Source organism: Pithys albifrons, chromosome Z, assembly GCF_047495875.1.
Source record: "Pithys albifrons albifrons isolate INPA30051 chromosome Z, PitAlb_v1, whole genome shotgun sequence".
NCBI lineage: Eukaryota > Metazoa > Chordata > Aves > Passeriformes > Thamnophilidae > Pithys > Pithys albifrons.
Window position 1 is genome coordinate 72,669,154 of NC_092497.1, and position 26,285 is coordinate 72,695,438.

The 26,285-nt window shown below is 38.4% G+C and overlaps 1 protein-coding gene across 3 annotated transcripts in view; it reads left to right on the top strand.

Annotated features, from left to right (window-relative positions):
• Positions 1-2,560: 2,560 nt before the first annotated feature.
• The window catches only part of VPS13A (vacuolar protein sorting 13 homolog A), a 103,810-nt gene continuing 80,085 nt past the window's right edge, over positions 2,561-26,285 (top strand). For all 3 annotated transcript variants that reach the window (XM_071580810.1, XM_071580808.1, XM_071580811.1), the window contains exons 1-16: positions 2,561-2,725; positions 13,622-13,665; positions 13,865-13,907; positions 14,835-14,930; positions 15,210-15,311; positions 15,913-16,022; positions 16,283-16,342; positions 17,373-17,432; positions 17,649-17,729; positions 18,151-18,208; positions 19,655-19,782; positions 20,005-20,111; positions 20,773-20,944; positions 21,291-21,353; positions 24,996-25,131; positions 25,812-25,906. In XM_071580810.1, the coding sequence (XP_071436911.1) occupies positions 2,626-2,725; positions 13,622-13,665; positions 13,865-13,907; positions 14,835-14,930; positions 15,210-15,311; positions 15,913-16,022; positions 16,283-16,342; positions 17,373-17,432; positions 17,649-17,729; positions 18,151-18,208; positions 19,655-19,782; positions 20,005-20,111; positions 20,773-20,944; positions 21,291-21,353; positions 24,996-25,131; positions 25,812-25,906 (1,455 nt within the window). In that variant the 5' untranslated portion in view covers positions 2,561-2,625. The remainder of the gene's footprint in view (positions 2,726-13,621; positions 13,666-13,864; positions 13,908-14,834; positions 14,931-15,209; positions 15,312-15,912; positions 16,023-16,282; positions 16,343-17,372; positions 17,433-17,648; positions 17,730-18,150; positions 18,209-19,654; positions 19,783-20,004; positions 20,112-20,772; positions 20,945-21,290; positions 21,354-24,995; positions 25,132-25,811; positions 25,907-26,285) is intronic.

Here is a 26,285-nt window from a genome sequence, read left to right on the forward strand (position 1 = left end):
GTAGAGGCAGTTCAGTTAGCAAGCTGCAGATTGAGCTCTGGATGGGAGCCAGAGGTGATGCCCCAAAAAAGGCACAATGACACTGCTTAGAGACATAGCTTCATTCTTTAAGCAGTAAGGTATTTATTGAGGCAACATTGGGGAACTCCTCAATTGGCATGGGACAAAAGAGTTCTGAAGTCAGCAGTGCAAAGCTAGAGTATTTATACAGTTTCTGTGAGAGGTTACATCATTTTTACATGCATATTCATATGTTGCAACACACAGTTATAATATTCATAGCAGGCAGAGTCCAGGCGGCGTCAGGGGTGGAGTCATCATTTTGAGGAATATTGTGGGGGTAGTTCCTGTTACTTCATCTGGTAGGGGTCGTATTTTTACTTCTCTTCATCATAAACTTTTCAACTCCTAGTGAATTTTGCTGATTTTAATATAGATCGTTCCAAATGCTGTGTTTGAAATTTCTTCTTCCTCCAGGTCAGCTTGTCCTGTGCTCTGTCCATGCCTTTCCCTTCTATGCTATTGTGTGCATATTTCGTATTATTTTGGACAGACTCCTGGTCCACCTTTTGGATAACTCCCAAACCTGGGTCCCATTCTAGCTATATTTCCTGTGGCTAGTTTCAGAGACTATGTTTTATGTTAACTCTTTGAGTTTGGACCTTTGCTCTGTTTCAGAGGCAAGAGGCTGTGAACTGCCAATCCTTTGGTTAACAAAGGGCATGAAGCCAGCCAAGCGGATGGACACAGCAGGAACTGAAGACTTAGGAGGAAGAGCAAGACTTTTGCACAGCTTGGACTGTGAAAGTATAAAAGTCCAGAGGTTCCTTGGCTGGGGGTCCCTCTTTGTAGGCACTCAGCTGTTTCTGTGTTACTGCACTGGGAATAAATTGCTTTACATCTGAGATGCTGCTAAGGGAAACTTGGGGTTGAACCTGTAAGAAAGCCTGGTCTGACTTGTGTGAGTGAGGGGTGTACAGGGAGTCAAGAGGGAGCTGTCTGCTGTGAAGGCCCTTCAGTTCCAGAGCTGGGAGTGTGGCTGCCAAGGAGTCTTGTGAATGGTCAGAGTAGAAAGTTTCCTTAACAAACCTTGTGCACACAGAGGACCTCAACACACCTGCTCAGAGCAAACATGGCCCAGGTATTTCAGTGTGATCTGGGAGACACCCAAGCTGGAAAACAGCCTGAGAGTCAAGCTCTTTGGAGACAGACTCTCAGCTTGCTTTAGTCATTATACCAGTAATAGCTCAGCCATTTTTGAACAGTTCAGAGATGCAGTAATTTCTATACTTGTTTAGTCTGGGGGAGCAAAATATTCAACAAACCTTTATGGTTACCTCACATCTAAATTTGAGTTCATTGAAGTTCCATAGAATAGAACAAAATCCTTCCTTTCTTTCAATGCTGGGAACATGTGGGGTAACTTCACCAAAGACATGTTCATGAGACTTTTGTTTCCAGGTTTAAATACTTACTTACAACTGATAACCCCTCCCCAAAGTTAAGCAGTGTATTTTGGGTTACTTTTAACAGATCTTATGGGCTGCTCTTCTCTTTGCAGCCCTTTATTTCCTTTTAACTAAACAATGTTACAGCTTCAAGCCTCAACCTAGAAAGGTTTTCTCATTTATTTCTTAGCCTTTAGCCTCTCATGGTTTATTTCTTGAAGTTCATCTTACAGATACAGGGTTAAATTCCTCTTTGTCTAAAGCTATCCATGGTTAAGATAACCAACAAAGGTACAAGCTAAAATCAAAACTAATATAAAATACAAAGTTAGTACAGGTCTGATTAAAAATTAGTAAAGACCATAATAATTTTATTGAGAAGGGATAAAATCCATTTTCTTGAGGGGTCCCTGTATCAAATTCCTTAGACAAACTAATAGGTCCACTGGAGGGCAAAATGGTGATTAAGGAACAAGAGCATCTCTTTTATGAGGAAGGGTGAGGGAGTTGGGACTCTTCACTCTGGAGAAGAGACAACTGAGAGGGCATTTCACTAATGTATACAAGTGTCTGAAGGGAGAGTGTCAAAGAGGACACAGCCAGGCTCTTCTCAGTGGTGCTGAGGGAACAGGACCACAGCCAATGGCCAGAAACAGATGTACAGAAGTTCCACCTGAATATGAGGAAGAACTTCCTTACCGTGTGGGTGACCAAGCACTGGAAAATCTTGCCCAGAGAGGTTGTGAAGTCTCCCTCTCTGGAGCTATTCAAGAACCATCTGGACACAATCCCCTGCCACGTGCTTTGGGATGACGCCGCCTGAGCAGGGAGGTTGGACCAGATGACCCACTGTGATTCCTTACAACCTGAAAGATTCTGTAATAACTAATACCTTTTAAGCGACAAGAGTATCCAGCGCGAAACCCTCGCATTTTCCCCCAACCTCTGTACGTAAGGAGAGACCACGGGAGCGAAGACGCCCGGCCCGAGCTGCGCGTCCCCGGCGGCTTCCCGCAGAATCCCGCAGGCTCCCGTAGGCCCGGGCAAGCCGCGCCCCTTCCTCCCGGCGGGGCGGGGCCGGCACTGGAGCCGCGGCGCGGAGCGGCAGGAGAGGGGGCGGCGGCAGGAGAGGGGGCGGCGGCGCTGCAGCCGCTGCTGCCGAGGCGGCGGGGGCAGAATGGTGTTTGAGTCGCTGGTCGTGGACGTCCTGAACCGTTTCCTCGGCGACTACGTGGTGAACTTGGACAGCTCCCAGCTGAAGCTGGGCATCTGGGGAGGTACGGGCCGCCCTGCTCCGCCGCCGCGTCCCTTCCTGCCCGTCCGGGCTCGCCCTGCCGCCGGCAGAAGGGAGGAGGCCGGGGCGCTGTGCCCTGGCCGGGCCGCCTGCCCGACAGCACTGCCGCCCTCCACCTTCCCGGCCGCGCAAATATATCCGTGTGGGCGGGCGGGGCCCGGAGCCCCCAGCTGCGGCAGCGGGAGCGGCCTGGAGGGTGGAGCTGCGGAGAAGCAGGTGGCTGGGGAGAAGGAGAACCCTGGCGAAGTGTTGGAGGGTTTTGTTTATCCGTATGGAGGTGCTCGTGCTGTCTCCTAATGGGCACGGACCTTGGCTGGCCACAGTGCTTCTGGCTGTCGCGGAAAGTTTGGAACGGGCTGGGCGGGCAGCTCGGAGCCGGGAGCCTGACCCAGCTCTGCGGGAATGCGAAACTGGCTATTTTGTCGGCCGGAAATAAGCTGAGCATAAACGCCAGGGGTTTGGATGGCATTTTAGTGTGAGGGTCGTGCTCGTGGGAGTGAGCGGCGTCTCTGCAAACGATGGTGACGTTCCGTTTCTTGTTGATGGTGTCTTCCTTAGGTCTAGAATATTTGTCACTTTTAGCCTTAAAAAAACAGGAGTAAAGACTGCCTTAGTTGTTTGCAGAGGCGATGGCCAGCTATACTAGGCGAGGTAAGCAGTGGTCTCTAGAATTAAATTAACATGCCAGTTGTGAAGGCAGGAAAGTTTGAATGTACTTTCCCGAGGTCCCTTTAATAAGGTATGTGCAAGAAGATGGTGTCAAAGGTCTGTCAGATCCAGACAATTATCAGATGTGTGTGCACTGAACGCTTTTAGCTCTGTTTCCAGTGTGCATTCCAGGCATCTGCACCATCAGCAAAAGCAAACACAGAAGTTCAGGCTTTTTTACAGATGTATTTATACATCTATAGGTGTGAAGCATCCCCGAGTTGTTTCCTACATGCAATTCCATTCTTTGCTGCTCTATACATTAATGAGATTTTGAAAGCTTCTCCTGGAGTTTTTTGCATCATGGACAATTTTCTTTTTGCACTTCTGTCTTCTGAAATGGCATCCTTATTTGGTTTCATATTTGGAGTAATTTTCCCTCAGTTAGTCCAGGCATTTGTAGGGTCTTTGTAAAGTTCAGTCTCTATATGGAGTCTTAACAGTGCAACACCATATGTAACTGCTGGAGAGAAAGTAGTAGTCCTTGGTCTATAGCAGTAAGGCTCAGTATAGCATATCTGTTACCAAATAGGTGATTTTTATTTGAAAAGTTTGAGTTACTGCATCTTTTAGCAAAACTGTGCCATACTAATTGTTTCATTTGTGTACTTAAGTTCTGAAGTTGTTATAGTTTCCTCTTTGGGTTCAGAAAGGGCAGGCAGAATATTTAATATACAATATGGAACATTTTGGAAATGTTTTGGGCAATGTTTGTACATTACAAAAAAGTAAAAACTTATTTTTCCAGCTCTGTAGATTGCTGGTGGTTACTCATGGCACCTTTTGCCTCTGTGAGGCAACTCTTATCACATTATATGCACATCAACTGTCACTTTGTTTTTTAATCCCAATAAGCTTTACTTTGAAGTTTTGATATTCATCTGTTAATATTTTTTCATGTGCATTTTTTTTTATTATTTGCTCCTCGGGTAGTTCTCGTATTTTAGAGGCTTTAGTGTATTTTTGTTTAATAGAATATCTCATATCTCAGCACAGTGCTTATGTACTAGAATAAAACTATTTTTTTCCTCTACTCAGCCTGTTTACTTGCTTATTGTGAAAATTGGTATGTGATGCTATCTCTGCCTTTCTCTGAGAGGCCCAGAACTGCTGTGTAGCACTGGTGAAGCATCACCTAATGGAGTTTATTTTTTCGTGGTCTGCCACATGTTTTTTTGCAATTTAAACTGTGTTTAATAGTCTGTGCATCTACAATATTTCTTTCATTCCAAATATCTCAAAGGACCTGGAAATTGCATTCTCCTGGCTAAAGGGCAGTAGCTATTTGTAGTAATACTGTTTTTATATGGAGTCCATCACTGATTAGCAGATCCCTACACTCACAGTGTATCTAAAGTCTACTTAGAACTTTTTTGTCTTGCTAATTTCTAAAATTTGGTACTAAGGTGGTTTTTTTATTTAAAAAACATGACTATTTTTTGTTTTCATATTTTGCATAAACTTAATAGTTTGACCTGCTTGTCTGCATGCTCTGAAAACATTTCCATTACTGCTGTGTGTTTTTATGCAGCATTTTAGTTTGTGTGTCATGGTAAAATTGCTAAGTTTTACATGAATCATGTAGGATTGAATTTAAGTTGTCCTAAATTCATTAAATATTTGAATAGGAATTAAAATGAAAGGAAAAAAAAGGCAAATTGTCTCTAGGTTTGTTTTTAACCTGTAACAAATGGCCACAAGTGCTATATATCTTTATCTTAAATTTAAAAAGGCATGATTTTTTTTTGCCTCTGAATGATTAAATACTGAAGGGAATTTTTATTTTTTAAAATGCTGTAGAGAGCAAGTTATGGCCTTGTGGTATTTTATAGCTAGCCTGTTTGAATTAAGAATGGTAACCTGTTGATAGACTGAATATATGTATAAAACCTACTCTTACTAAGTTTCAGCTCCTGTAAGTTTGAGAACTTTATTAATGAGCTTTTAATGAGCATACTTAATATTAACTTTGGTTTTGCATAAATGAGAGAATTCATCATACTGTATTAAAGCTATCCAGATTCAATCTGTGTAGTAAAGTTTTATGATGCTGCTGCTCAAAAAAATACATGAACACAGAAATAACTACAGAACCTTTTTCATTTTTCTTATTAAAACTCAGATTGAAGGGTAAAAATGTTGGTCTTAATGCTAAAGGAAGATATATGGAAACATTCATGGCTGAGGCAGTTAAATGCCTCCCTGACATCCGATCCCGTCAGATCTCAGAAGCTCAGCAGGGTCAGCCCTGGATTAGTACTTGGATGGGAGACCTCCTGGGAAATGCCGGGTGCTGTAGGTTCTAGTCCTGAGGACTTCACTGGCACTGTCCAAGCTCGCTCGGCCGTGGCAGATGAACCTCAGGACTTAAACGGTGGGGCCAGTTCTGCGCACGCTGAGCCTCACCTAAAATATCCACTGTGCAGGCTGGAAGGGCACGTGGGGGGACAGCCCTTCCCAAATCTTCGTTTGAGAAGCCGAGACACACACACACACATGGCTGAGAGAGTTGCAAATACTGAATGACCTGAAATATTAAAGACCATGCAGAAACGAGAAGGTAGGACAATGTATAAAGTAAAAATAGGTAATTTGAACTTGTAAGGCCGCTGCTGGAGAGGCCAAGACTCAGAAAAAATGTATGTATGGCCAGACTTCGTGAAGGAAGATTTGGGCAGGGCTCTCCCCATGTGGGTGTGCCCTTCCAGCCTGTGAAGGGAATTTTTTAGGTGAGGCTCAGCATGCACAGAACTGGCCCCACCTTTTAACTCCTCAGGTCCATTTGCCATGGCCGAGCGAGCTTGGACAGTGACAGTGAAGTCCTTGGGACTGTCACAGCACCCGGTACTAACCAGGGTTGACCCTGCTGAACATCCAAGATCTTTTGGGATTGGATGAATTTTGTTTGAAAAACGATACTAGCTGCATGGCTATTTTTAAACTGAATAGGCCAGTTTTCTTCTATTCTGCTGAATTTCTCTGTAATTTCTTTGAAAGATTTCTCCAAAGCATGCAATCTATACATTTTGGGACTATGAACCTGGCTGAAAATTTAATTAAAATTGCATGCCTTTTTGAGGTTTCCTCTCCCTGTTCTGGTACTTGGCCACGTACTAAGATACAGCGTCTTATGTAAATGGGAAGTCTAGTGATGGCAGGAAGTCTTTAACTGCCCAGGGGACGGTCCCCACTGAGACTCGAACTCAGATCCTTGGGATTCAGAATCCAGAGTGCTCTCCTTTACACCACCGGACCACCCCACAAAGTAAAGGTGTAACAGGGAAGGAAATCGTGTTCTAAAGAATTCCATTAGTATGAAGCAGAGTCAAAGGCTGCTGTGTTAGGCAGCCATCATGGAAAGCGATAGCTGGTGCTGGAAAGGACTGTGTTTTAAACCTTTTCTGGTTCTGGTCTTCTCTTGAAAAGATAGTTTCAGTGAGCTGGGTTAAGAAGTGTGTAAGTACTTGACTTGGATTCTAAGCATGTTAGACAAGTGTTTAGCTAAGTTAGGTATTTTTGAATGCTCTAGACCCTGTCAAGTTGAACTTCAATATCTAAAATATGCTTGCAGCAATGTGAGATGTATCCAGCTATCTTTGACAAGAAATGAAATGCTGAAGAGGTTTCCAAACAGTATTGAGAGATGAAACAGTTTCATCAAAGTTCATGATGTCACTGTTTTCAAGTCTGTTTCTAAATAACTTTTCATTCAGTGTCTTGGCCAGACCCTCTGCAGTGCCCTTTAAAATACTTAATTCTCTGTTGACTTGGCAGACCTGCTTATTAGGTAATGCCTCAAGCATGTCTTACTCAACTTATTATTTGAATACTGTTGTGTTTTAGCAGGGCAGCTACATTATTAAGATGGTATAGGCAGATAACTGACGCATTTGTAAGCATACACTTTTTACATTTTTTTTTTTGCTACAACTATTATTATAGTAAAAGGTGACTAGTTTTGCATACATTGTCTTGCCTAGGTATAGCAGGTGCTAGCACATATAAATAGCAGGTGCAACCTCCCCCCTTCCCCTTACATAATACTGGTTTGAATTCACTTGAGGGATGAATAATATCTGGTAGTTTTTGCTGCCTTCAGTGACCTGTTTCACAATGGAAGTTATGCTTAAACAGGAATAATTAACAGCATAAATTTAAGTGGGAGAAACCTGGCAAAGGCAGCTGTTTGTGTAAGTGGTCAGAAGGATTCACAAGCTGACAGTGCTGTTGGTGAAGAGTAGAAATGCTGTTAAAATACGTGAGCAGTAGTGTTGGTTACTGATCAGATTCCAGCTAAGGTGTTTTCAGTCTCTCGCTTTTCATCTCTTTCTCTCATTTACCTTCCTTCTCCCTGCCACTGATATACAAGACAGCACAGATTAATAAGGTAAAATCTGCAGGATTTTGAAGTGGATTAATTTTCTTCCCTTTCTTTAACTTCTGTTTACAACCCTAACAAAATTTCAGGTAGACCTTTTTGTGAAATTGTTTACTCATTGTTATTGTATTTTCTAGATCTCTTCTTGGAAGCTACGTCCCTGGTAGTAGACATTGGTTCACGCAATCAAATCCATGAAGCTATTTTGAATATCTAAAATCAGAATTATAAACATATTTATTCCAGAATTTTGACCACTGTTTGCTTTTGTTGAATTATTTACAATGTCTGGGGATCAGCAAGTGTAAGAATTTGCTTTATAGTGTAGCTTAAATAAATCCTAGACTGTGCTATAGTTATTTATAAATGTTCTGGCTTTTATTATTATTTTGGCTGTTAGCCTGAATGTTTAACTGTAGATATTTATACAACTCCAACTACTTGCATATACAGTTTTCAAGGTTGCTTAACTGAGTAATTTTTAACCATGCATTGGATGCATTTCTGTCATCAAAACATCCAATTGCTCCCAACAAGGATACACTACCCCTGCCAAAACACCCCAACCAACCAGCAACAAAACCAAGTTGCAATGAAAATCTGCCATTAGTGCTCCAAGATAGTAAAGTCTGTTAGCTGTGTTATGTCCTGTAACAAGCCTCCCTGATTTTCTTACTTCTGTTTATGAGGGGGTTTAGATTTTTTGCCTCCCACCCCCAACAGAACAGTCAGGATTCAGTGCAGTAGCACTTGGATCTACATTTCATTGCAAGTGAAGTGGCTGAGTGTGGTAAAGACTAAATTTTGGCAATAAAAGAGAATACTGATGTGGTCAGTGACTTCATTTCAAACTGTGAGTGTTAGAATTGGTGCACGCTGTTCAGGGTGTGGTAGCTGTGGAAATAGATCCTGTTTACTTGCAGGAATGTCTAATCAATCTACTTCTTGTGCTGTCTCTTATGTGTAGGAAAAAGAAAGGTTGCATAAATATACTAAACAAAGTGCCTCTTTTAGCTTTTCGTGTGCTTTGATAGTCCGTTCACTGTGGTCAGACCCACAACTGAGGTTTTTGCAAGTAAACTGTCATGTTTTAATAAATGTGTTTCAGTAATTTTATACTAAAATTGGGATGTTTTGAGTTTGTCTAATAGCTATCTGTGCTGTTCTAAAGGCAAACCAGCAGGGGAAATGAACTCACCACGAGAGAGATTACAAGTCAGAGCTAAAATTTAATAGTAATATTACAGTAAATACACTGACACAAAAGGGAAATTGCTTCCAACTCACAAAACCCCAGCAGTATAACCCAGTGTCCTGGGGCACAAACCCAAGGGGGTTTGTTTGCCCTTGTGCTGAGACCCCTGTGGCTCTCCCAAGTCCCCAGCAAAAGGAAGTGAAAAACCTGTTGGTGCAAGTGATGGCTGTAGTCTGGTCGAGGTCTCCTCCTGTCGAGGTCCTGCTGCCCCTCTGGATCCAACGAGAAGTCCCCGAGGTCTTCTTACCCACCACTTATGTACCCTCAGGGAGCACCCAGTCCCTCCCCCTGGGCGGGGACTCACACAATGGGTGATTAACTCTGGGAGCCAGGGGGTGTTGAACTGTTGATGGCCCATTAGCAGCTCCGCCCCCTCAGGCTGGGTGTGAAAGTGCTAATGACTCCCTGGGCAGCTGCTGCTAATGGTCCATTGTCCTTGGGGAATGAATAGAGGGGGTAGAATACACAGCTTTAATCACCCCCACACAGTGTTAACTGGTCCCTCCTGCTGAACTAGGACACTATCTCTCCTAAGGACTTTAACTAAAACCTTAAACTTCTTAACTAAAATCCTAGGTATCGGAAAAACAGTAAAGAATTGCTTATTCCACTTCCAAATCCCAGCATTTGATGTGGAATTGTCAAAGTCTTTGTGTTTGAATCATTATGTTTATTGGTTGCCATTATGATGTGCTCAGACAAAATGAGAAATTGTTTTGCCATCACAAAGTATTGTTTATAAATGTTTAAGATAATCCTCACTCACTTTGCAGTACTTTGTTTTTGGAAGCATCAGGACCCCCAGATTATTGTAGCTTAAGTTACTGTGCCTCAGCTGTAATGTGGCATGAGGCAGACCCTTGATAAATGAGAGGGCATGCTGACTTATCCATCAGTGAAAGTGAAGAAATTCAACCCAGTTAAACTGCTTCATGTGTCATGTAGTCTCACAGTTTCTATGTAAATGTTTTTACCGTGGCTCACCTGACATGCAGAGATGGCACGTTGTGCCTGGTGACTTGGTCACAAACCTGAACCTTTGTTCTGGATACCATTAGAATTACTTGCCATGAATATAATTACAATTAGTTATGTCTTCTTGGAGAAGCAAGCGGGTTTTTTAGTATTAAAGTGGTGTCTGCAGAGTAAATGTTATCAGGGAATAATTGTAGAATAGTATTGAACCCAGTGGTATATAAAACTGTCACCTTAGTATTACCTACAAGGACTATGTATTTATAGTCACTAGAGTAGTTATAGGGTGATGTTGGGAATGCTGTCTTTAGCTGTATATTTTTTTCTCCTTTTCTGTTATTCCTGGCAAGATGTGTGTATTTTAGGGCTTAAAAGCAAACCCACCAGATACCAAAAAACATCCTTCTGCATGTAGTATTTCTCTGGAGGGGCTGATGTCAGCAGTGGTCACTGGTCACAGCTAGCACGGCTTCATGCGAGGAAAGTCCTGCTTATCAAACCTAATTTCTTTTATGACAAGGTAACCCACCTAGGTGATCAAGAGAGGCCAGCTGATGGAATCTTTTTGGATTTCAGTAAAATTTTTGATACTGTCTCTCACAGGATCCTTCTGGACAAAATGTCCAGCACAAAGTGGGCGAAACACATTGTGCACTGGGTGAGCAGTTGTTTCATGGGCTGATCACAGAGGGTAACAGTGGCATCAGACTGATGACCTCTCACTAGTGGGGTTCCACAGGGCTGCATCTTGGACCCTCTGCTCTTCAATATCTTCATAAATGATGTGGATGCAGGACTGGAAGGGATACTGAGCAAGTTTGCAGATGACACAAAACTGGGAGGAGCTGTTGACTCCCTTGAAGGCAGGGAGACCTGGACAAGTCAGAGAACTGGGCAATCACCAACCGTATGAAGTTGAACAAGGGAAAGTGCCAGATTCTTCACTTGGAATGGGACAACTCTGGATGTTCATACAGACTGGGGAATGAGGTGCTGGAAAGCAGTGCCATGGAAAGGTACCTGGGGGGGTAACCTGGTGGATGGCAAGTTGCATATGAGTCAGCAGTGCCTTGACAGCCAGGAGGGCCAACCATGTCCTGGAGGGCATCAGGCACGGCATCACCAGCTGATCGAGGGAGGGGTTTGTCCTGCTCTGCTCTGCACTGGGGCAGCCTCACCTTGAATATTGTGTGCAGTTTTGGGCACCACAATATAAGAAATATATAAAACCATTAGAGAGCATCCAGAGAAGGGCACCAAAGAATGGTGAAGGGCCTTGAGGGGAAGCCATATGAGGGCACTTGGTCTGTTCAGCCTGGAGGAGACTGAGGGAAGACCTCATTGGACTTACAACTTCCTCATGAAGAGAAGGAGGGGCAGGCACTGATCTCTTCTTTGTGGTGACCAGTAGCAGCATCCAAGGGAATGCCTTGAAGTTGTGTCAGGAGAGCTTTATGATGGATCTTAGAAAGAAGTTCTTCACCCTACACGTGACTGGACACTGGAACAGATTCCACAGGGAGGTGTTCACAGCCCCAAACCTGACAGAGTTCAAGAAGCTTTTGGATTATGCCCTCAGGCACATGGTGTGACTCTTGGGTATGGTCCCATGCAGGGCTTAGGGTTGGGCTTTTGAACTTCATGATCCTTGTGGCTCCCTTCCAACTTGCCATATTTTGTGATCCTGTGGTGTGTCAGTTTTACTGGATACTACCATAAAGTGATTATAAATTGTTGCAATGGAAAAGTTGTAATATTAAAAACTTCATAGTATTCTGTGAGTGCTAAAAGACAGATGGATTAGTTTACCTGATCAGCTCTTCCAGAGCTGGTCAGCAACTTGAGGCAACTCTTCTAATTTAGCCATTTTTGAGATTTGTGTCTAATTTGCTAAAATTGGTGGTACTTTGAGCAGTTGTTTAATGCCATTAGTACTGTATAACTGCAAGAATATTTCTTGCAAGAATATGTCTTGCAGTTGAAGCTCCTGTTTCCCCAGACGTATTGCTATTTCTAACATGCATCCCAAAACAAAAACATTTTTAGGTCAATTAAATCTTAATTTTCAATCTCAAGTTGTATTTCTTTGCAGGCCCGTAGTCTGCTTCTGATTTCCTGAATCTCGTTTATGCCCCTGCTCAGGTGTATCAGGTGTCTGTTCCACGTGCATGAGTTAACACTGTACAATTAATTTGAAAGTAACCATTACAGATGCTCCATTTATCTTGTACAATTTGCAGAAGATAGAACTTCAGACTATGTGCATGTTTTTTAAGTTGTGAGTTTTCTGCTCCCTTTCAGTGTTGCTGTCTTATGGCAAGTGTCTCATGTAAAGTGTATTGTAAAAACCAGTCTTGCAATTCAAATTTTGTGCTTTGAAAGTGTATTGAAATTGACTTTTGTCCTAAGACATTTAAAAATTAGATTACTGAAATGATTCCAAAGAACTTTTGTAAGCCTATAAAAAAAAAACTTGCAAATGTAAAATTGTTGAGGGCTAAAAATTCACTAACAGTGAATTTTGCTGGATTTCTACAAGCATGGGAAGCAGATGGTTGAGGAAAAAGAAGAAAACTTTTAATTTCAAAATGGGTCCTTAGAAAGTGTGGCAGTTATTTCCAACATTTTTATTTTGAGGAATATGTTTGTTTTTCATGGACATACAAAATGAGAAAATCTCAGATTTGTAGTGTGAATGAACAGTCTTATCCATACCTACACCCCAGATACTCATGAAAGATGATTATCTTCCATAGCAAAGAGTCATGGACCACTGTGGCATCCCACTGTAAAGGGGGAAGGAGAACCCAAAATTCATAGGTGCCTATAGTCAAAATGAAACAACAAAAATCAGTGTCTGTAAAAACTTAAAACGTTTTGTTATTAAATTATACACACAGCATGGATTTTGGTGTAAGTTGGTAGATTTTTTGATAAGGGGTAGGGGTGAAAGAAAAGAAAGATTTAAGAGAGGGAGGGAGAGAGAAAAAAAGAAAGATCACTAGTCCTGGCTCCAGTGTCAGTGTGGCTGATGGGATGCCTGTGCTTTGGGAGAATACCTTTTTTATAGTTTAGGTTTCCTCACCCTTGAGCTAAGTTTCTTTTTTTTAATGCAAATGAATTGTCAGGTGCTGTACATTCTTCCAGACTTTTCTGGGAATGGATCAGTGGGCCTTGAGGGTCTTTGGTGGTCTTGATCCTTCCTCACTCACTGACGTTTGGTTTACAGTCCATGTCCACTTCTTGACCTCATTCCTGTGCTTGTGCTGTACTGTGTTGTGCTCATCTCCAGGAGTCATAACACAGACCTTTATGGCAGAAAAGTTCTGCCTTACCTCTGTATGGCCCCCTTTTCCTTTCACATCCTGTTTTTTCTTGCAGTGTGTTTTTACCAAAAGTTCTTGGTTGCCTCCACAGCTCTCTGGCTGTTGATGTTTAAGACATACACAGTCCCCTTGTTTTCTGGGCTTCTATAACCAACGGATTCAGACTTTGGGATGTTTAGTATCCACCACTACTACTTTGATTGTTGCAGTTTTACTTATTGGATTCTTTTCTTTTAGGAGCTGTAGCACTGAAAAATCTGGAAATAAAAGAAAATGCCCTGGTAAGCTAGTGAAAATAAAAATAAAACTTGAAAACTTAACAGTCTAAATAGGTAACCAAATGCTTGCCTATCTATTATATTGAATTTTTTTTCAGTGATTGTATGGGAAATTTGTTGTTATCATAATGTCTTTTCCTGCATGGAAATGTTTCACAAGTTGCTGAATTGAGCTTAAATTTTCTAAACTACTTTCTTTCAGAGTCAGCTGGATGTGCCATTTAAAGTTAAAGCAGGACATATTGGTAAGTTACATTTTATCATGTAGCCATGCAGGAATTTCTAAACCTACTACTTTTCCTTGCAGGTGACTTCAGGCATCCTAAGCAAGTGATTTCCTTATTTTCCTTGCTTTACATACTTTGTGTGTTCTAAAGTTTGTCTCCTCTGGAAAAAACCTGTTTGATGAAGGTCCTTTTCTGAGATTGTAGAGTCAAAATATGCTAGAGTCTTGTTTAACTGCTTCCATATTAGTGAGAAAAAGAGCCCAACGCAGAAAAAAATGAGCAACTGGGCAGGACTGGATCTCATTCCTTGTCTTAGCAAGACCGTACAACTGATTTTTGCCTTCCAATTCCCTTTTCATCCTCCTTCCTTGTTTTTGCTCAAATGAAAAGCTTTCTCATTGCAAGTTGATTGTCTTGTAAAAGTTCGTAGTTTTTTGTAGTCTGAAGCTATTATGCTTCCTTTAAATCTACTCTGGAAATACGTGTTTTTCAGTGACTGAATTAATATTTTATTAAAATAGGCACTTGGGAGAAGAATGACAGACACTGTAACCTCAGGATCCCCGTGTTCTCGAAACATAGTATTTAACTGGCTGATAATGTATGAGCTGCCCATGTGCTTTTTTTGTTTCTGAGGCTGCTGCAGTGGCTTTGCAAGGAGGGAGAGGTTGCTATTACAAAGGAGGAATATAATTCTCAGGGGTAAGGAGAGGACCTGCAGACTTGATAGTTTTGCTCATGGAAAAACTTGTCTCATGTCTGTTTGTGTGTTGTGTTAAAAATAATACAACCCAAAGGATGTTTAGCTCAGATCCACTGTTTCGTTTTCTGTTCTGTATAATAATTGTTCAGAGATTTTGTGTTTAATGTTGATTATATTTCTAATTTTTTTTCCCAGTCAACTGTTTGACTGCCTACCTCATCCCTTTTCTTTCATATTTTTAGGTCAACTCAACTTACAGATTCCATGGCAAAACCTTTATACTCAACCTGTTGAAGCAGTTCTTGATGGAGTTTATTTGCTTATTGTGCCCACAGCCAGTAAGTAAATGTAGAGAAAGAAGTGAATATAGATTGCTGGGATTTCAGAAATATCTGGAATGGGTTCACGTTTTAATGAGCTTTATTCCTGGTAGATATTCCTAGCAAATCCAGTGAGATGATGGAATGGATGCCTTTAATTAATTTTCATTTCATCACCTAATTTTTTGCCGTTAGGTTACTATTATGAAAATGTAAAAATTACTGCTTTTGAAACACCATCTTTAATAAAAGTTTCTAGTTTTTTTGATATCCTACCTTTTTACTTTGTGCATATAGGCATCAAATATGATCCTGAAAAAGAAGCAAGGCAGTTCTTGGAAGCAAGACAAAGGGAATTGCAAAGGATAGAGGAAGCAAAGCAGAAGATAGCTAACCAAGGTAAAAGAGTCAGAAAAGCTAATGAAAGTGATGTTATTTCTTTCTTTACTGTGATTGAGAAAGATGGAGACTGTCAAAATGTTCTAGATTCCTGTTTTGATTCTTAAAACCATCGGTTACAGTTTTCTTAGGTGTAACTACCATCAGTACTGCAGAACCTCCATGCTGAAATAAAGGGTTCAGGCATTGACAAGATCTAAGGCTTTTGAACTACTGCTTATTTGTGTGATGTGTACACTGACATTTTGTTGGCTTTTCTTTCTTAAGAGACAATTTAACTGTGTTTCCAGTAGCAGAGATTTGTTACAATTGCAGCCTTTTAAACTTTTTGTTTGTTTATTGATACATGCTTCATCTAAGAAATTTGTATTGGCCACCTTGGGTATTGGTGGGTGCAAGTCATTCTTTTAAACTACCCACTTCTTCATGCAGCAGGTAATAAAGCTGTGAAACCTAATCTGAGGATAAAAATGTTTCAGATTATACTAAAGAAATATGTTTTTATAAATTCAAACATTCATCATGCAAACTTTTATTGTTTTGTCTAGTTTTAAAATACTGAAATGTAACCAAAATATCAAATTATTTTCCTTTAACTTAGATAAAGTAAAAGAGGAGAAACAAGACACTTTTGTAGAAAAACTAGTTACTCAGGTCATCAAAAATCTTCAGCTGAAAATTTCCAACATCCATATTCGCTATGAAGATGATGTAAGTACTTTTGCATATCTTAGCATAAAAACTTGTGAAGTCTTGTAATGTGAAGTTAGGAACCTGTCTGATTTCTCTTCTCCTAGTTGCTTTCCATGTTGAGAGATTCCCAGTAAAGTTGTGGATTTTTCATTGTCTAGGCGAAAAAAAACTGATAAAAAACTTGTAACAAAACATAAAGATACTGAAATTATTAGACAGCTATATGCTTACAGAGTATGAAATAGTTCTTTTTTTGTGTTTTCCTCCTGCTCTATTAGATCACAAATCGGAATAACCCCTTGTCATTTGGGATTTCGCTTCAGAATCTAAGTTTGCAGGTAATTTTATTTTTCATCATTTACCCAGAAAGCATGTTGATATATATCAATAGGTTAAGTTACGTTTTTGTGTGATGCTTTCTAGTAACATGCTATCTAATGACAGTATGCCTATAATAATTAGCAATGCACAATGGTAACTACTCAGTTTATCAAATTCAGCATAAATATTGTGACAGGGGTGCTATTAAAGTGCTATCATTAAAATAGATCTTTAGGAGGAAATTCTTCTGCCTGATGCACCTTATGGTTGCCAGTACACTTTGCTGGATTTGGGCTGTTCGGAATTTATGAATATTTTACTGAAACTGCTTTGAGCTTCTAGAAAGGAAGTTACTACTTAATAACAGGAGCAGGAAAAAAAGGAAAAAAAAAAAAAGGATGACATCTTTTTTTCAAACTGGAGCTCAGTTTTTTGTCCTGCGAGCTCCACTTGAAAGTGCTAAGAGTAGTCATCACAGACCATACAAATTTTTTTCTGAAAGACTATATAGTAGCAGCAATACACTGATTCTGCTGAGTTGCTCTGATTCAGTAGTTTTTGCGTGTAACTGATAATCTTAAAGAAAATGTATATAAATAAATGTTACTTTCTTAAGTGAAATGGTTGTATCATGAATGCTTATTCCCAGCACATTTAAGGGTTTTCTTTGAGCTCAAACTAAAATTAATTACTTCCAGAACTATAAAAGAGTTCAGTCCCTTATTTAGCTCTATCCAAAGAGTCTGCCTAAAAATAATACCGGAATAAAGAAAAACAGTTTGCAATACTGAAAACAGAATTTTATAGCATTTTCTGTTCCTGTGTGCACCCTTCATGTGCACATACATAATTTTGGAGCGAAGTAGCCTTACCAAATTTTCTCTTAAAATAGTGGATTAATCACCTTAAAACAGAAGATGGTATGCCATTATTTTCTGGGGGGTTTAATGATGATGATATTCTTCTCTGTTTTTTTCTGGTTTCAGTTATGATAACATGTTAGTGAATTACAGATGTTAGAGTAACTTTGTTTAATTCTCATTTCAGACCTCAGATAAGAATTGGAATCCATGTTTACATGATGAAACTGCCAAGTTATTCTACAAGGTACAGTATAAACTGTATGCTAAAGAAACAATTTTTAATAAAACAAACTGCATTAGAGTTTCTGCCATGAAAAGTATGATCAAGAAAACATGTAACTTTATAGGCTCTAAAATAAAAGTAGCATTCTGAATAGTTTTATTCATCCAGACTTTGTGAAATCCAAATCTTTTATCTGAAATTTTTAGGTATTAATACATATGTTTATTGTATTTTCAGCTTGTAAGACTGGATAACCTTTTTGCTTACTGGAATGTGAAATCAGAGATGTTCTACCATGGTGGTTTTGATGAATCATTGGTAAGTAAAGCATGAGATAGTGTATCTAGTATTCTGGTTGAAACTGGGAATTGTAGGACATACTTCACATTCAGTTCTGCCTCCCCTTATATCAATGTTCTGGAGAATTGTTTGTAACTAAAAGCATTTTTATAATAGTACCTGCTAAGACTTTTATGTAGTGGAAGTATAACACCCATCTGAGGAAGTAAAAATAGGAAGTGTCTTGCCAAGTACAAAATTTCACAACTTATGGTGATTTTACTATTCGATGATTTTTGTTAGCCAAAATTAGAAATTCTGTTTGAAACATAGATCAGATTTTTGAACTTTATGGTGCATCAGAAGGGTAATCTGAGAGCTGAAATAAATTGCTAATACTTTATATTTTAAAACTGTATTGGGACATAAAAATGCAACTCTAACTCCACTGTGTGTGTAGGTTAACTTAAAGCAGGGAGTTGCCAGCCACAGTGTGATTCCAGAAGGTTATGATTTTGGTAAGTGATATTTTATTTGTAATATGAGTGCATAATTCTGTTTTTCAGTGCCTCTCAGAGGTGTTGCTACTTTAGCTGTTGCTCAGAAGTCTTGCTAAGGAATGCAGTTTGGTCCTGTAAGAGTAACAAGTCTTTCTGATGGTGAATACTGTACAATATATCTGTAGCCTTAAAAAGGCCTTGATAAAATTAGTCTTGATTTATGTATCATTCAAATGGAATTTCCTACAAAAATCTTCAATGTTAGCATCCATTGATGAATTCCTTTAATGAAGAAGTTTAGCAATAGTATCTGTACCATGTAAGTTTTGTGAATCAGATTGGTTTGAGTATGTTTCTGAGAGCACCTGTTTGTGCGAAGTATCTTTTTTCATGAGAGGTAGATACAGTAACCACACAACTTTGAAACTGTGGTAAATGACACTTCTGTCTCTTTTAGGACAACTCTTTAGATTGAGACTTTGCTAGAAAGGTAATAAGCACTAAGTCTGATTCTGTCACTTGATGTAAATGCAAACATAATACTTGTAAGAAGCATAAAAAATGAAGTTTGGAAGCAAAATACAGGGGGGAAATGAACAGAAATGCTACCACATACAATGTTTAGATAAAAGGATAATCCAGGGCTTAAAATGAAACAAGGGTAAATTGGTGTAAACATGGTTTCATCCTGCAAAAATGCATGGTTTGAATTGTATGAACCTTCCAGGGAATTGTTATGTAGATAGTCTCTCAGTAACAGAGTTGAAAAAAAATTTTATTTGATAAAAATAGGATTTACACAAAATCAAGTACTATACAAATTCTTGTGGTTGGATCAGTTGCTGAAACAGTTAAAAAGATTGAACTAAACCTGGCTTTGAATACCAGATGTTGCCAAACTGGAACAGATAAAACACTTCTGCTCTGAATTGTTTTTATTTTGATGTACCTTGTTTTATGTAGGATCTATATTGATTTTTTCCCTATGCTTACTTAGGCTTGCATTTAGAAATATGGAATATTTGGTTGTATCCACTGTTGTGAGTATAATTTATCAAACAGTAAATCATCAGTAGCTAAGAAAGTAATTCTTACGGAATAAGAATTGCGTATAGTGAAATAAGTGCTATGCGTGAAGCTCATTTTGTACTATAAATATAGCGTAGAAAAAATTTAGATTTGTTACAAATATAAACCAGTAATTGAAACATCTGCATGTAATACTACATACAGGAAAATTTGTCATAATGTTCTCCAAGCATTTGTTTTACAAGTGTTGCCAGAGTGAAACTGAGAATTGAGTATGTATTGTATTATATTTGAAGCTGCTATGGAGTTCATACTGTTCTAGAAATGTAGCATTTTACAGTTAATAATCTGGCATAATTTAAGGTAAATATATATATTATTTGTGGCAATCTTAAATAATTTAATTGTATTTTTATATCAACTTATGTTTTTTAGTATTCCGCCCAATTTCAGCTAGAGCGAAACTCCTTATGAATCCTCGATCTGATGTTGACTTTTCATCACCGAAAATGGATTTAGATGTCAACTTACAGGATATAACTGTTGAATTCAATAAGCCACAGGTAAAAACGATTTTTCTGAAGTTTTATGTAATGTGATAAAAAAATTATTTTGTAAGACTAAGAAAATCAGTCTGAAATTTGATAGTGAACATACAGAAACTATTAACTTCTTAGTCTTGTTTTCCTTTGTTACTGATTTTTTTCTTTAAAGGGAGGATTAGTACATGTTGTTCTCATTAAGATAATTATAATGCTCAGTTTGAATTTTTGTTTTTTGCTTAGTACTTCAGTGTTATGGAGCTTCTTGAGTCTATTGATATGATGACTCGAAATCTGCCATATAGGAAGTACAGACCTGATGTTCCGTTGCACAACAACGCCAAGACATGGTATGGAACCTAAGACTTGGAAAATAATTTGTTAGTTATTATTTGAAATAATGACTGAGGACTTGTTTCTTACTTAATGAAATTAGAACTCATTTCCTTCAGAAAGGAAGTCTTCTCTACTGTTTTTATGTGTTTTTCTTAAGCTAGAAGGGCCTCAAACCAAAGCTGAGGACCCAGTATTGGAAAGCCTATGATTGCTGTCTTAAAGACCAGTATCAGGAACTTAAGTCTCATAGTATTTTAATATCCTAGCTTTGTTTTAATGAAGGCCCTCTGATTATCTGTTAAATACTATTACAAGAAAATAGCTAATATGTAAAAACAGGGAAACCTTTTCAACTTAGATGGCAGAGATTTGATTTCTTTTCAGAAAATTCCTTGCAGATACGTTTTTATTATTTTCACACATCCATGCATAGATCTGTGAGTATTTTTCATACACAGTTACCTTTTAATTTTAGGGACCAGCAACCTGTCAACTTTTTGTGGGGAAAAAATATGATATTCTTAAGTTCCTCTCCTGATAAGAAGTGCAATATTAGACATGGGATTCCAGCCTTCACAGCTTGAAGCTGTATTCATTGATAGTCTGCAAACTTTAGAAGTCTTTTCAGTATACCAAAAGAAATGTAAGCTATACTTCATTTGTCTTTGCTTTCAGGTGGAAATATGTTATTTATGGCATCCTTGAAGTAAATGTTCAACCTAAACTGCAAATGTGGTCATGGGAACATATTCGGCACCATAGGAAGCAAGTGAAGAACTACAAAGAGATGTATAAAACGAAGATAACATCAAGAAAACCTCATGATGAAATCATAAAATTGTTGGAGGTTAGTAGTTTTCCACTGAAGGGTTAAGTAGTGTTCATCTTGATATTTATTTGAACTTAAATCTTTACATGTTCCTAAGTCAGTTCTAAGTTAAAAGAAAATTTTCAGTGGCCATGCTTGCACCTTCATCACTCCCTTTCTCTGTTAGTAATATTAAAAACATATGAGGTAATTTTTTTAATCAGAGACTGCAAGAAAGAAAAAAACTGTGTGCTTTCCTTTTCCAGTTTTAAGTTTTCAGATTGAGCAAAATAACTTGAGTTGCATAAATTGTTTACTGTAAAATTGAGCTGTGAAATGTAACAAGAGGAAATTGTCAAAAACTAATTTTTCACCTCTTTTCCAGGAATTCGAAAAAGCCTTGGATATTTTTAACATCACTCTAGCAAGGCAACAAGCAGAAGTTGAGGTAAAATTCCATCATTGAAATGAGTCTAAGAGTAACTGAAACATGAGGTTGTGGAGATTTTAGGCAGATGGATTTTAGGTCTAGTGATTGAATTTTGTATCATACAGTCTTTCAATTTTCCTTTTATTTCATATTTTTGACTATTGGATATTACACTACATTTTACTATTACACTATTAAATACTACATATTTTTTTACTTGTATTTCATGTTATTTGCTTTCAGCTTGTAATTAAGCAGAAATTAAATAACTCCATATACTGCTTCTTCAGAGTGACTCATGTGGGATAAATTTCTTTCCACTTGTGATGAGGAAGATCTACTGTGGAAAAATGGTCAAAGCATGACAAAGGTCAAGTTGGAAGCCATTATTCCCAAAGCTTCACAGTCCCTCCATCCCCCAACAGCATAGACTATTAGTTTATTCCTTTCCTTCATGATACCATATTATGTAGACCAAACACCTCTAGTATATTGACTTTTTGTAATGTTACTCTTGGAAATGTTGTTCAGAATACAACAAATGCAGAATACATTGAAGTAGATAATCACAATTAAGCAAGATAATGTGACTTGAGTAGTTACGCTTGATTTGTTAGCCTCAGTTTTCCTAGGTTAATGTACTGCCTGGTTTTCAGTGTAGTGTCTGAGCATCATTCTAGGATGCTGAAGTGAAATCTTTATAATTTTTCTGAATTCTGTGAAGTGGTCTGTCTACATTAATAATCAAGTTGACTCAGAATAAGTAGAATATGAAGTTTGCAATCTGAAAGAAAGACTTAATAATTAAACTACATGAATGTCAATTATTGTTTATGGCAGTGCTAGAAACCAATTTGTTTGGGGATTTTTTAGGGGTGTGGAATATATTAAGTATGGTGTGAATGCAATTGCTGCAGTAATACTGTGCTTCTACCCAAAACTCTAAAGAGGAATCCATAAATGTGATTTTTCCTTCTAGTGTCATCCTTATCTAGACTTCTACAGAACCACAAGACACATTCATGACTCTCCCTTTAGTTGTTTAACTGAATTGGAGTGCTTTTCACAAAGAGGACTTTTTTGTCTTACAGTTCTCATTTGATTTTGAAATATTTTTCTCTTGTACTGTATAATTTCTTTTGGTTTTACCTTTTTCTCCCAACTTTTTTGCAAGGTAAGGGAGATCCTGAAGTATTTTCTATCTAGTTTTCTTCTTCTTTTCCCCAGTATGACTATGCTGGTTATGTCATATTGCATTCCTGACTACCTTGAAGGCCTGAGTTTTAAAGACAGGTTTCTGTAATGCTTAGAACTAGATGGCAAATAAAGGAGGTTTCAGTTGTTTGGGCTTTAAGCCTTGCATTTGGAAAGTGTTAGAGTATCTTAAAAGATTTGCTAACTGATTATCTAAATATATTTCAAAGTATTGAAAATTAGGTTGTGGTGATTGGGGTGTGTTCTGTCTACACCTATTTGTCAGCACCCATCTGTGTTATTCTTATCTGGTCATGCATGTGAAAAAGGATTCAAAGTATTTGAAAGAGGAGAATCTATCACTAGCTTGGTATCCTGACAGGTTGCCTTGAGTCTGCTGGGTATTTAAAAGAACACCCTTTAGATGTGGGTTGAGTAAAGCCAGATAAATAATGCTATTTGTGAATCTTTTCTATTTTTTAACATGCATACCTAAAAGTTGAATTTCAAGTGCTTTCTTTTACCTAGACCTTGAAATCAAGCTTCCTGGAAACCACAGTTGTCATCACAGTGCTATCCAATTTTCTGGCAGCTTTGTAGCAAGATACTTACACTCCAAACCTTTATAGGCGATTCACCTGAATAAGAATACAGGATAGAATTCTGGAGTCACAGAGGTTGGAAAAGACCTTTAAGACCATTAAGTTCAACTGTTAAACACTGTCAAGTCCACCAGTAAACCATGTCCCTGAGATATGAAACCACACCTACATGTCTTTCAAATACATCCAAGGATGGTGACTCCATCATGTCCCTGGACAGCCTGTTCTTTGCTTGGGAACCATTTCAGTGAAGAAATTTTCCTAATACCCAACCTGAACCTCCCCTGACACAGCTTGACGCTCTTTCTGTGGGTTCAGTCGATTGTTACTTGGGAGAAGAGAGTGACCCCCACCTGGCTACATCCATCTTTCAGGTAGTTCGCACTGTTAGTCAAAACAGTTCACCTTGCTGATTAAGCTTGACACAGTCTGTGACTAAATCATTGCAAATTGAGAACAGGGAAAGTTCAAGAGGAGTTCTTCAGCAAGCGTGTGTAGTTCTCATACTGCACAGACTTTTTTCCTTCATCTTTGCAGAAGTACAGTTCCCCTGGCTTCTGTCTATAGTCTTGCTTATCCTGGACTCCAGTGCCTGCTTCTTCCTACTATGTTGAGAATCATATCTTTAAACATCGTGTCTTACTCAGTTGTCCTCCAATACAAAGCCCTTGATGTCCCAGAAAGCTGCAATTTCACAGATTTAACACACTTTTATCTAAGGCTCTGTCCATTTTTTCCTTGGATTGTTCATTCTGTAATGTTTACTTGACGACTTGTAACCTTTATAAAGAGGACTTTCGAGGACTTTGTTCACAGTTTTTCAGGCTTGGTTTTGTTCAGCTAACATTCTGCAGCATCTCTCTGAGGGGAATCAGTAGTATCAGTTCAGAAGCCTCTTTGTGGCTAGTTCTGCCTTCCATTGGCCTGTAAGTTAATAGATATGACAAGTCTCTACAGAGTTGAGAGTTACAGTCAGCTGTTTTCCCTGGTTGTGTCACCAAGATCTTGGCTTTTGGAATGCCGAGTAGGGATCCCTGTCTCACTCACTTTAGGTATTGGTTTCACTATGGTACTTCCAAATTTAGGGCTTACCTGCAGGTATATCTTTTTGATCATAATAATGAAGAAAGTTAGTTGGTGTGGTCCACTACAGTTTTGAGAACCCCAGTGTCTCTCAGATCACTTGGTGGTTGTGTGCCATCCCCATGCCAAACTTTCAGTGTTTTAGTCTGAATATAGTTTTCACTTTCTGTGAGGACTGGTATTAGAATCATCACTAGCCTTGGACAGGGCATTCCCTAGTTGTGGAAATAATGAATGTGGGAGAAGGCAGAGCTTCTTTACTGTTATCCTGTGTGTATCAAATCTAGAAAATCTTTTCCGGTTTTCTTAGAGTAAAAACTGTATTACAAGTGTGATTTTTTTTAATGACTTTACACATCTATCTTAAAATGAAAAATACAGGGTTAATGTAAATTTTGGCCTGTGCTGGCTGTTTAGTTCCTTAATTATTTATTTTAAGTGATTCATTATAAAGCCATTGTTGTAATGTAAGGCACTATAATGTTGTGGATTTTGGTTTGGTGAGAAAAAAATCTGCTATATAAGAAACATTTATTGACCTTTTACGTGCCCTTTTCATTCATAAAGATGCTTGTTATTATGCAAAATAGAATTGGGCTGATATTATAGTGTATACTTGGAAAAGTTACTGGAAGAACAACTAAAGAATAACATTGCCTTTTTAAGGGTTGTCTAATGATGTTTTGATGTGTTAGAGATGCCTTGGGTCTATATTTTTCTTAACAAAATGAAGAAAGAAGCATGAAGGTAATTACTTATCTGATTATTTTTTAAATTTAAGGCAACTAAGGCTGGATTAAAAATCTACAGACCAGGAGTAAAACAAGAAGATGAAAAATCTGGTGGCTGGTTTGGTTGGATATGGAGCTGGTCAGGTGAAAAAAAAGATGAAAAAAAGCAAGAAATCAAGGGTTCAAGTATGATAATTAATTTGTATTTTTTCTGTTACTGGAAATGATTTATTAGAATAATAAGTTCCTAGCAATGGAATAGAACTTTGTTTTCATTATCAAATTGTTGCTATTTACCTTTTCTCTTAGTCTTTTTTTGCTGATAAAGTTGTTAATTGCATGTAACAGTGGTATTGTACAATTCCTTTAATACTCTTTATGAACTGTCATCAATATATGATTCTTCCTGCCACACTTTTTGCATTTGCATGCATAGTGTACTGTACATGGATATTTGAAGAAAGTGCTAGAAAACAGTAGAAGTTAATGGCATGAAAACAATTTTACTTCCATTCATTTTAAAATCTGTCTATTTCCTGCAACGTATTGTAGTTTGATTTACTTAAGTATGGAGCACCTAGTAAAGGTTATGAAACACGGAAAATAAGTCAGAAAGGTTGCTTCTGTTGTAAGCAAGCTAGGAAATAGAATAGGTCAGAATAAAAGTATAAGAGCATTTTAAAGCATGCTTTAGGATATTCAAGACTTGGCTTTAAATGTCAGGGTATTTGCTTTTACTAATTCAGATCAATGTTGGCAGCATATACTGTACATTATAGAACTGCCAAGCAATTGAAAGTGTATAGCAATATTTGCATTTTTCAGCTACCTATACTGAGTTTAACTAACTTCTTGCAATGTGACAGGTCTTGAAGAACTGATGACTCAGGAAGAGAAGGCTAAACTTTATGCAGCAATTGGATATAGCGAAACTGCTGTGGATCCAACTCTTCCAAAATCAGTAAGTCATGATCAACTATGATGCCAAACAGTTGGTAGCTTTATCTACTAATAAAAATCTAAATATAGGAAATCACTTCTAAAATTACTTGAAGCTCTGTCTCTACATTAGGATACTGTTCTGATACTTTTTAATTAAGTTACTGCATGCTGGCTTTGTGCAGAACAGAGCATCTTTAAATGTGCTTTCAGTACACTAGTTGTAGAGCTTACTTTTTATGTTCTGAAATAGTTCAGAATTAAATTTTGATTGTTCTAGCTACCATAAAGTCTTCTGTGTAATGTGTTGTTCTTTAAATATTGAAGTGCTTCATAGATCCCCTTAAAATATTCAGAGCCTTCTTCAGAAAATGCACTAAGGTATCTTAATATGGAATAAG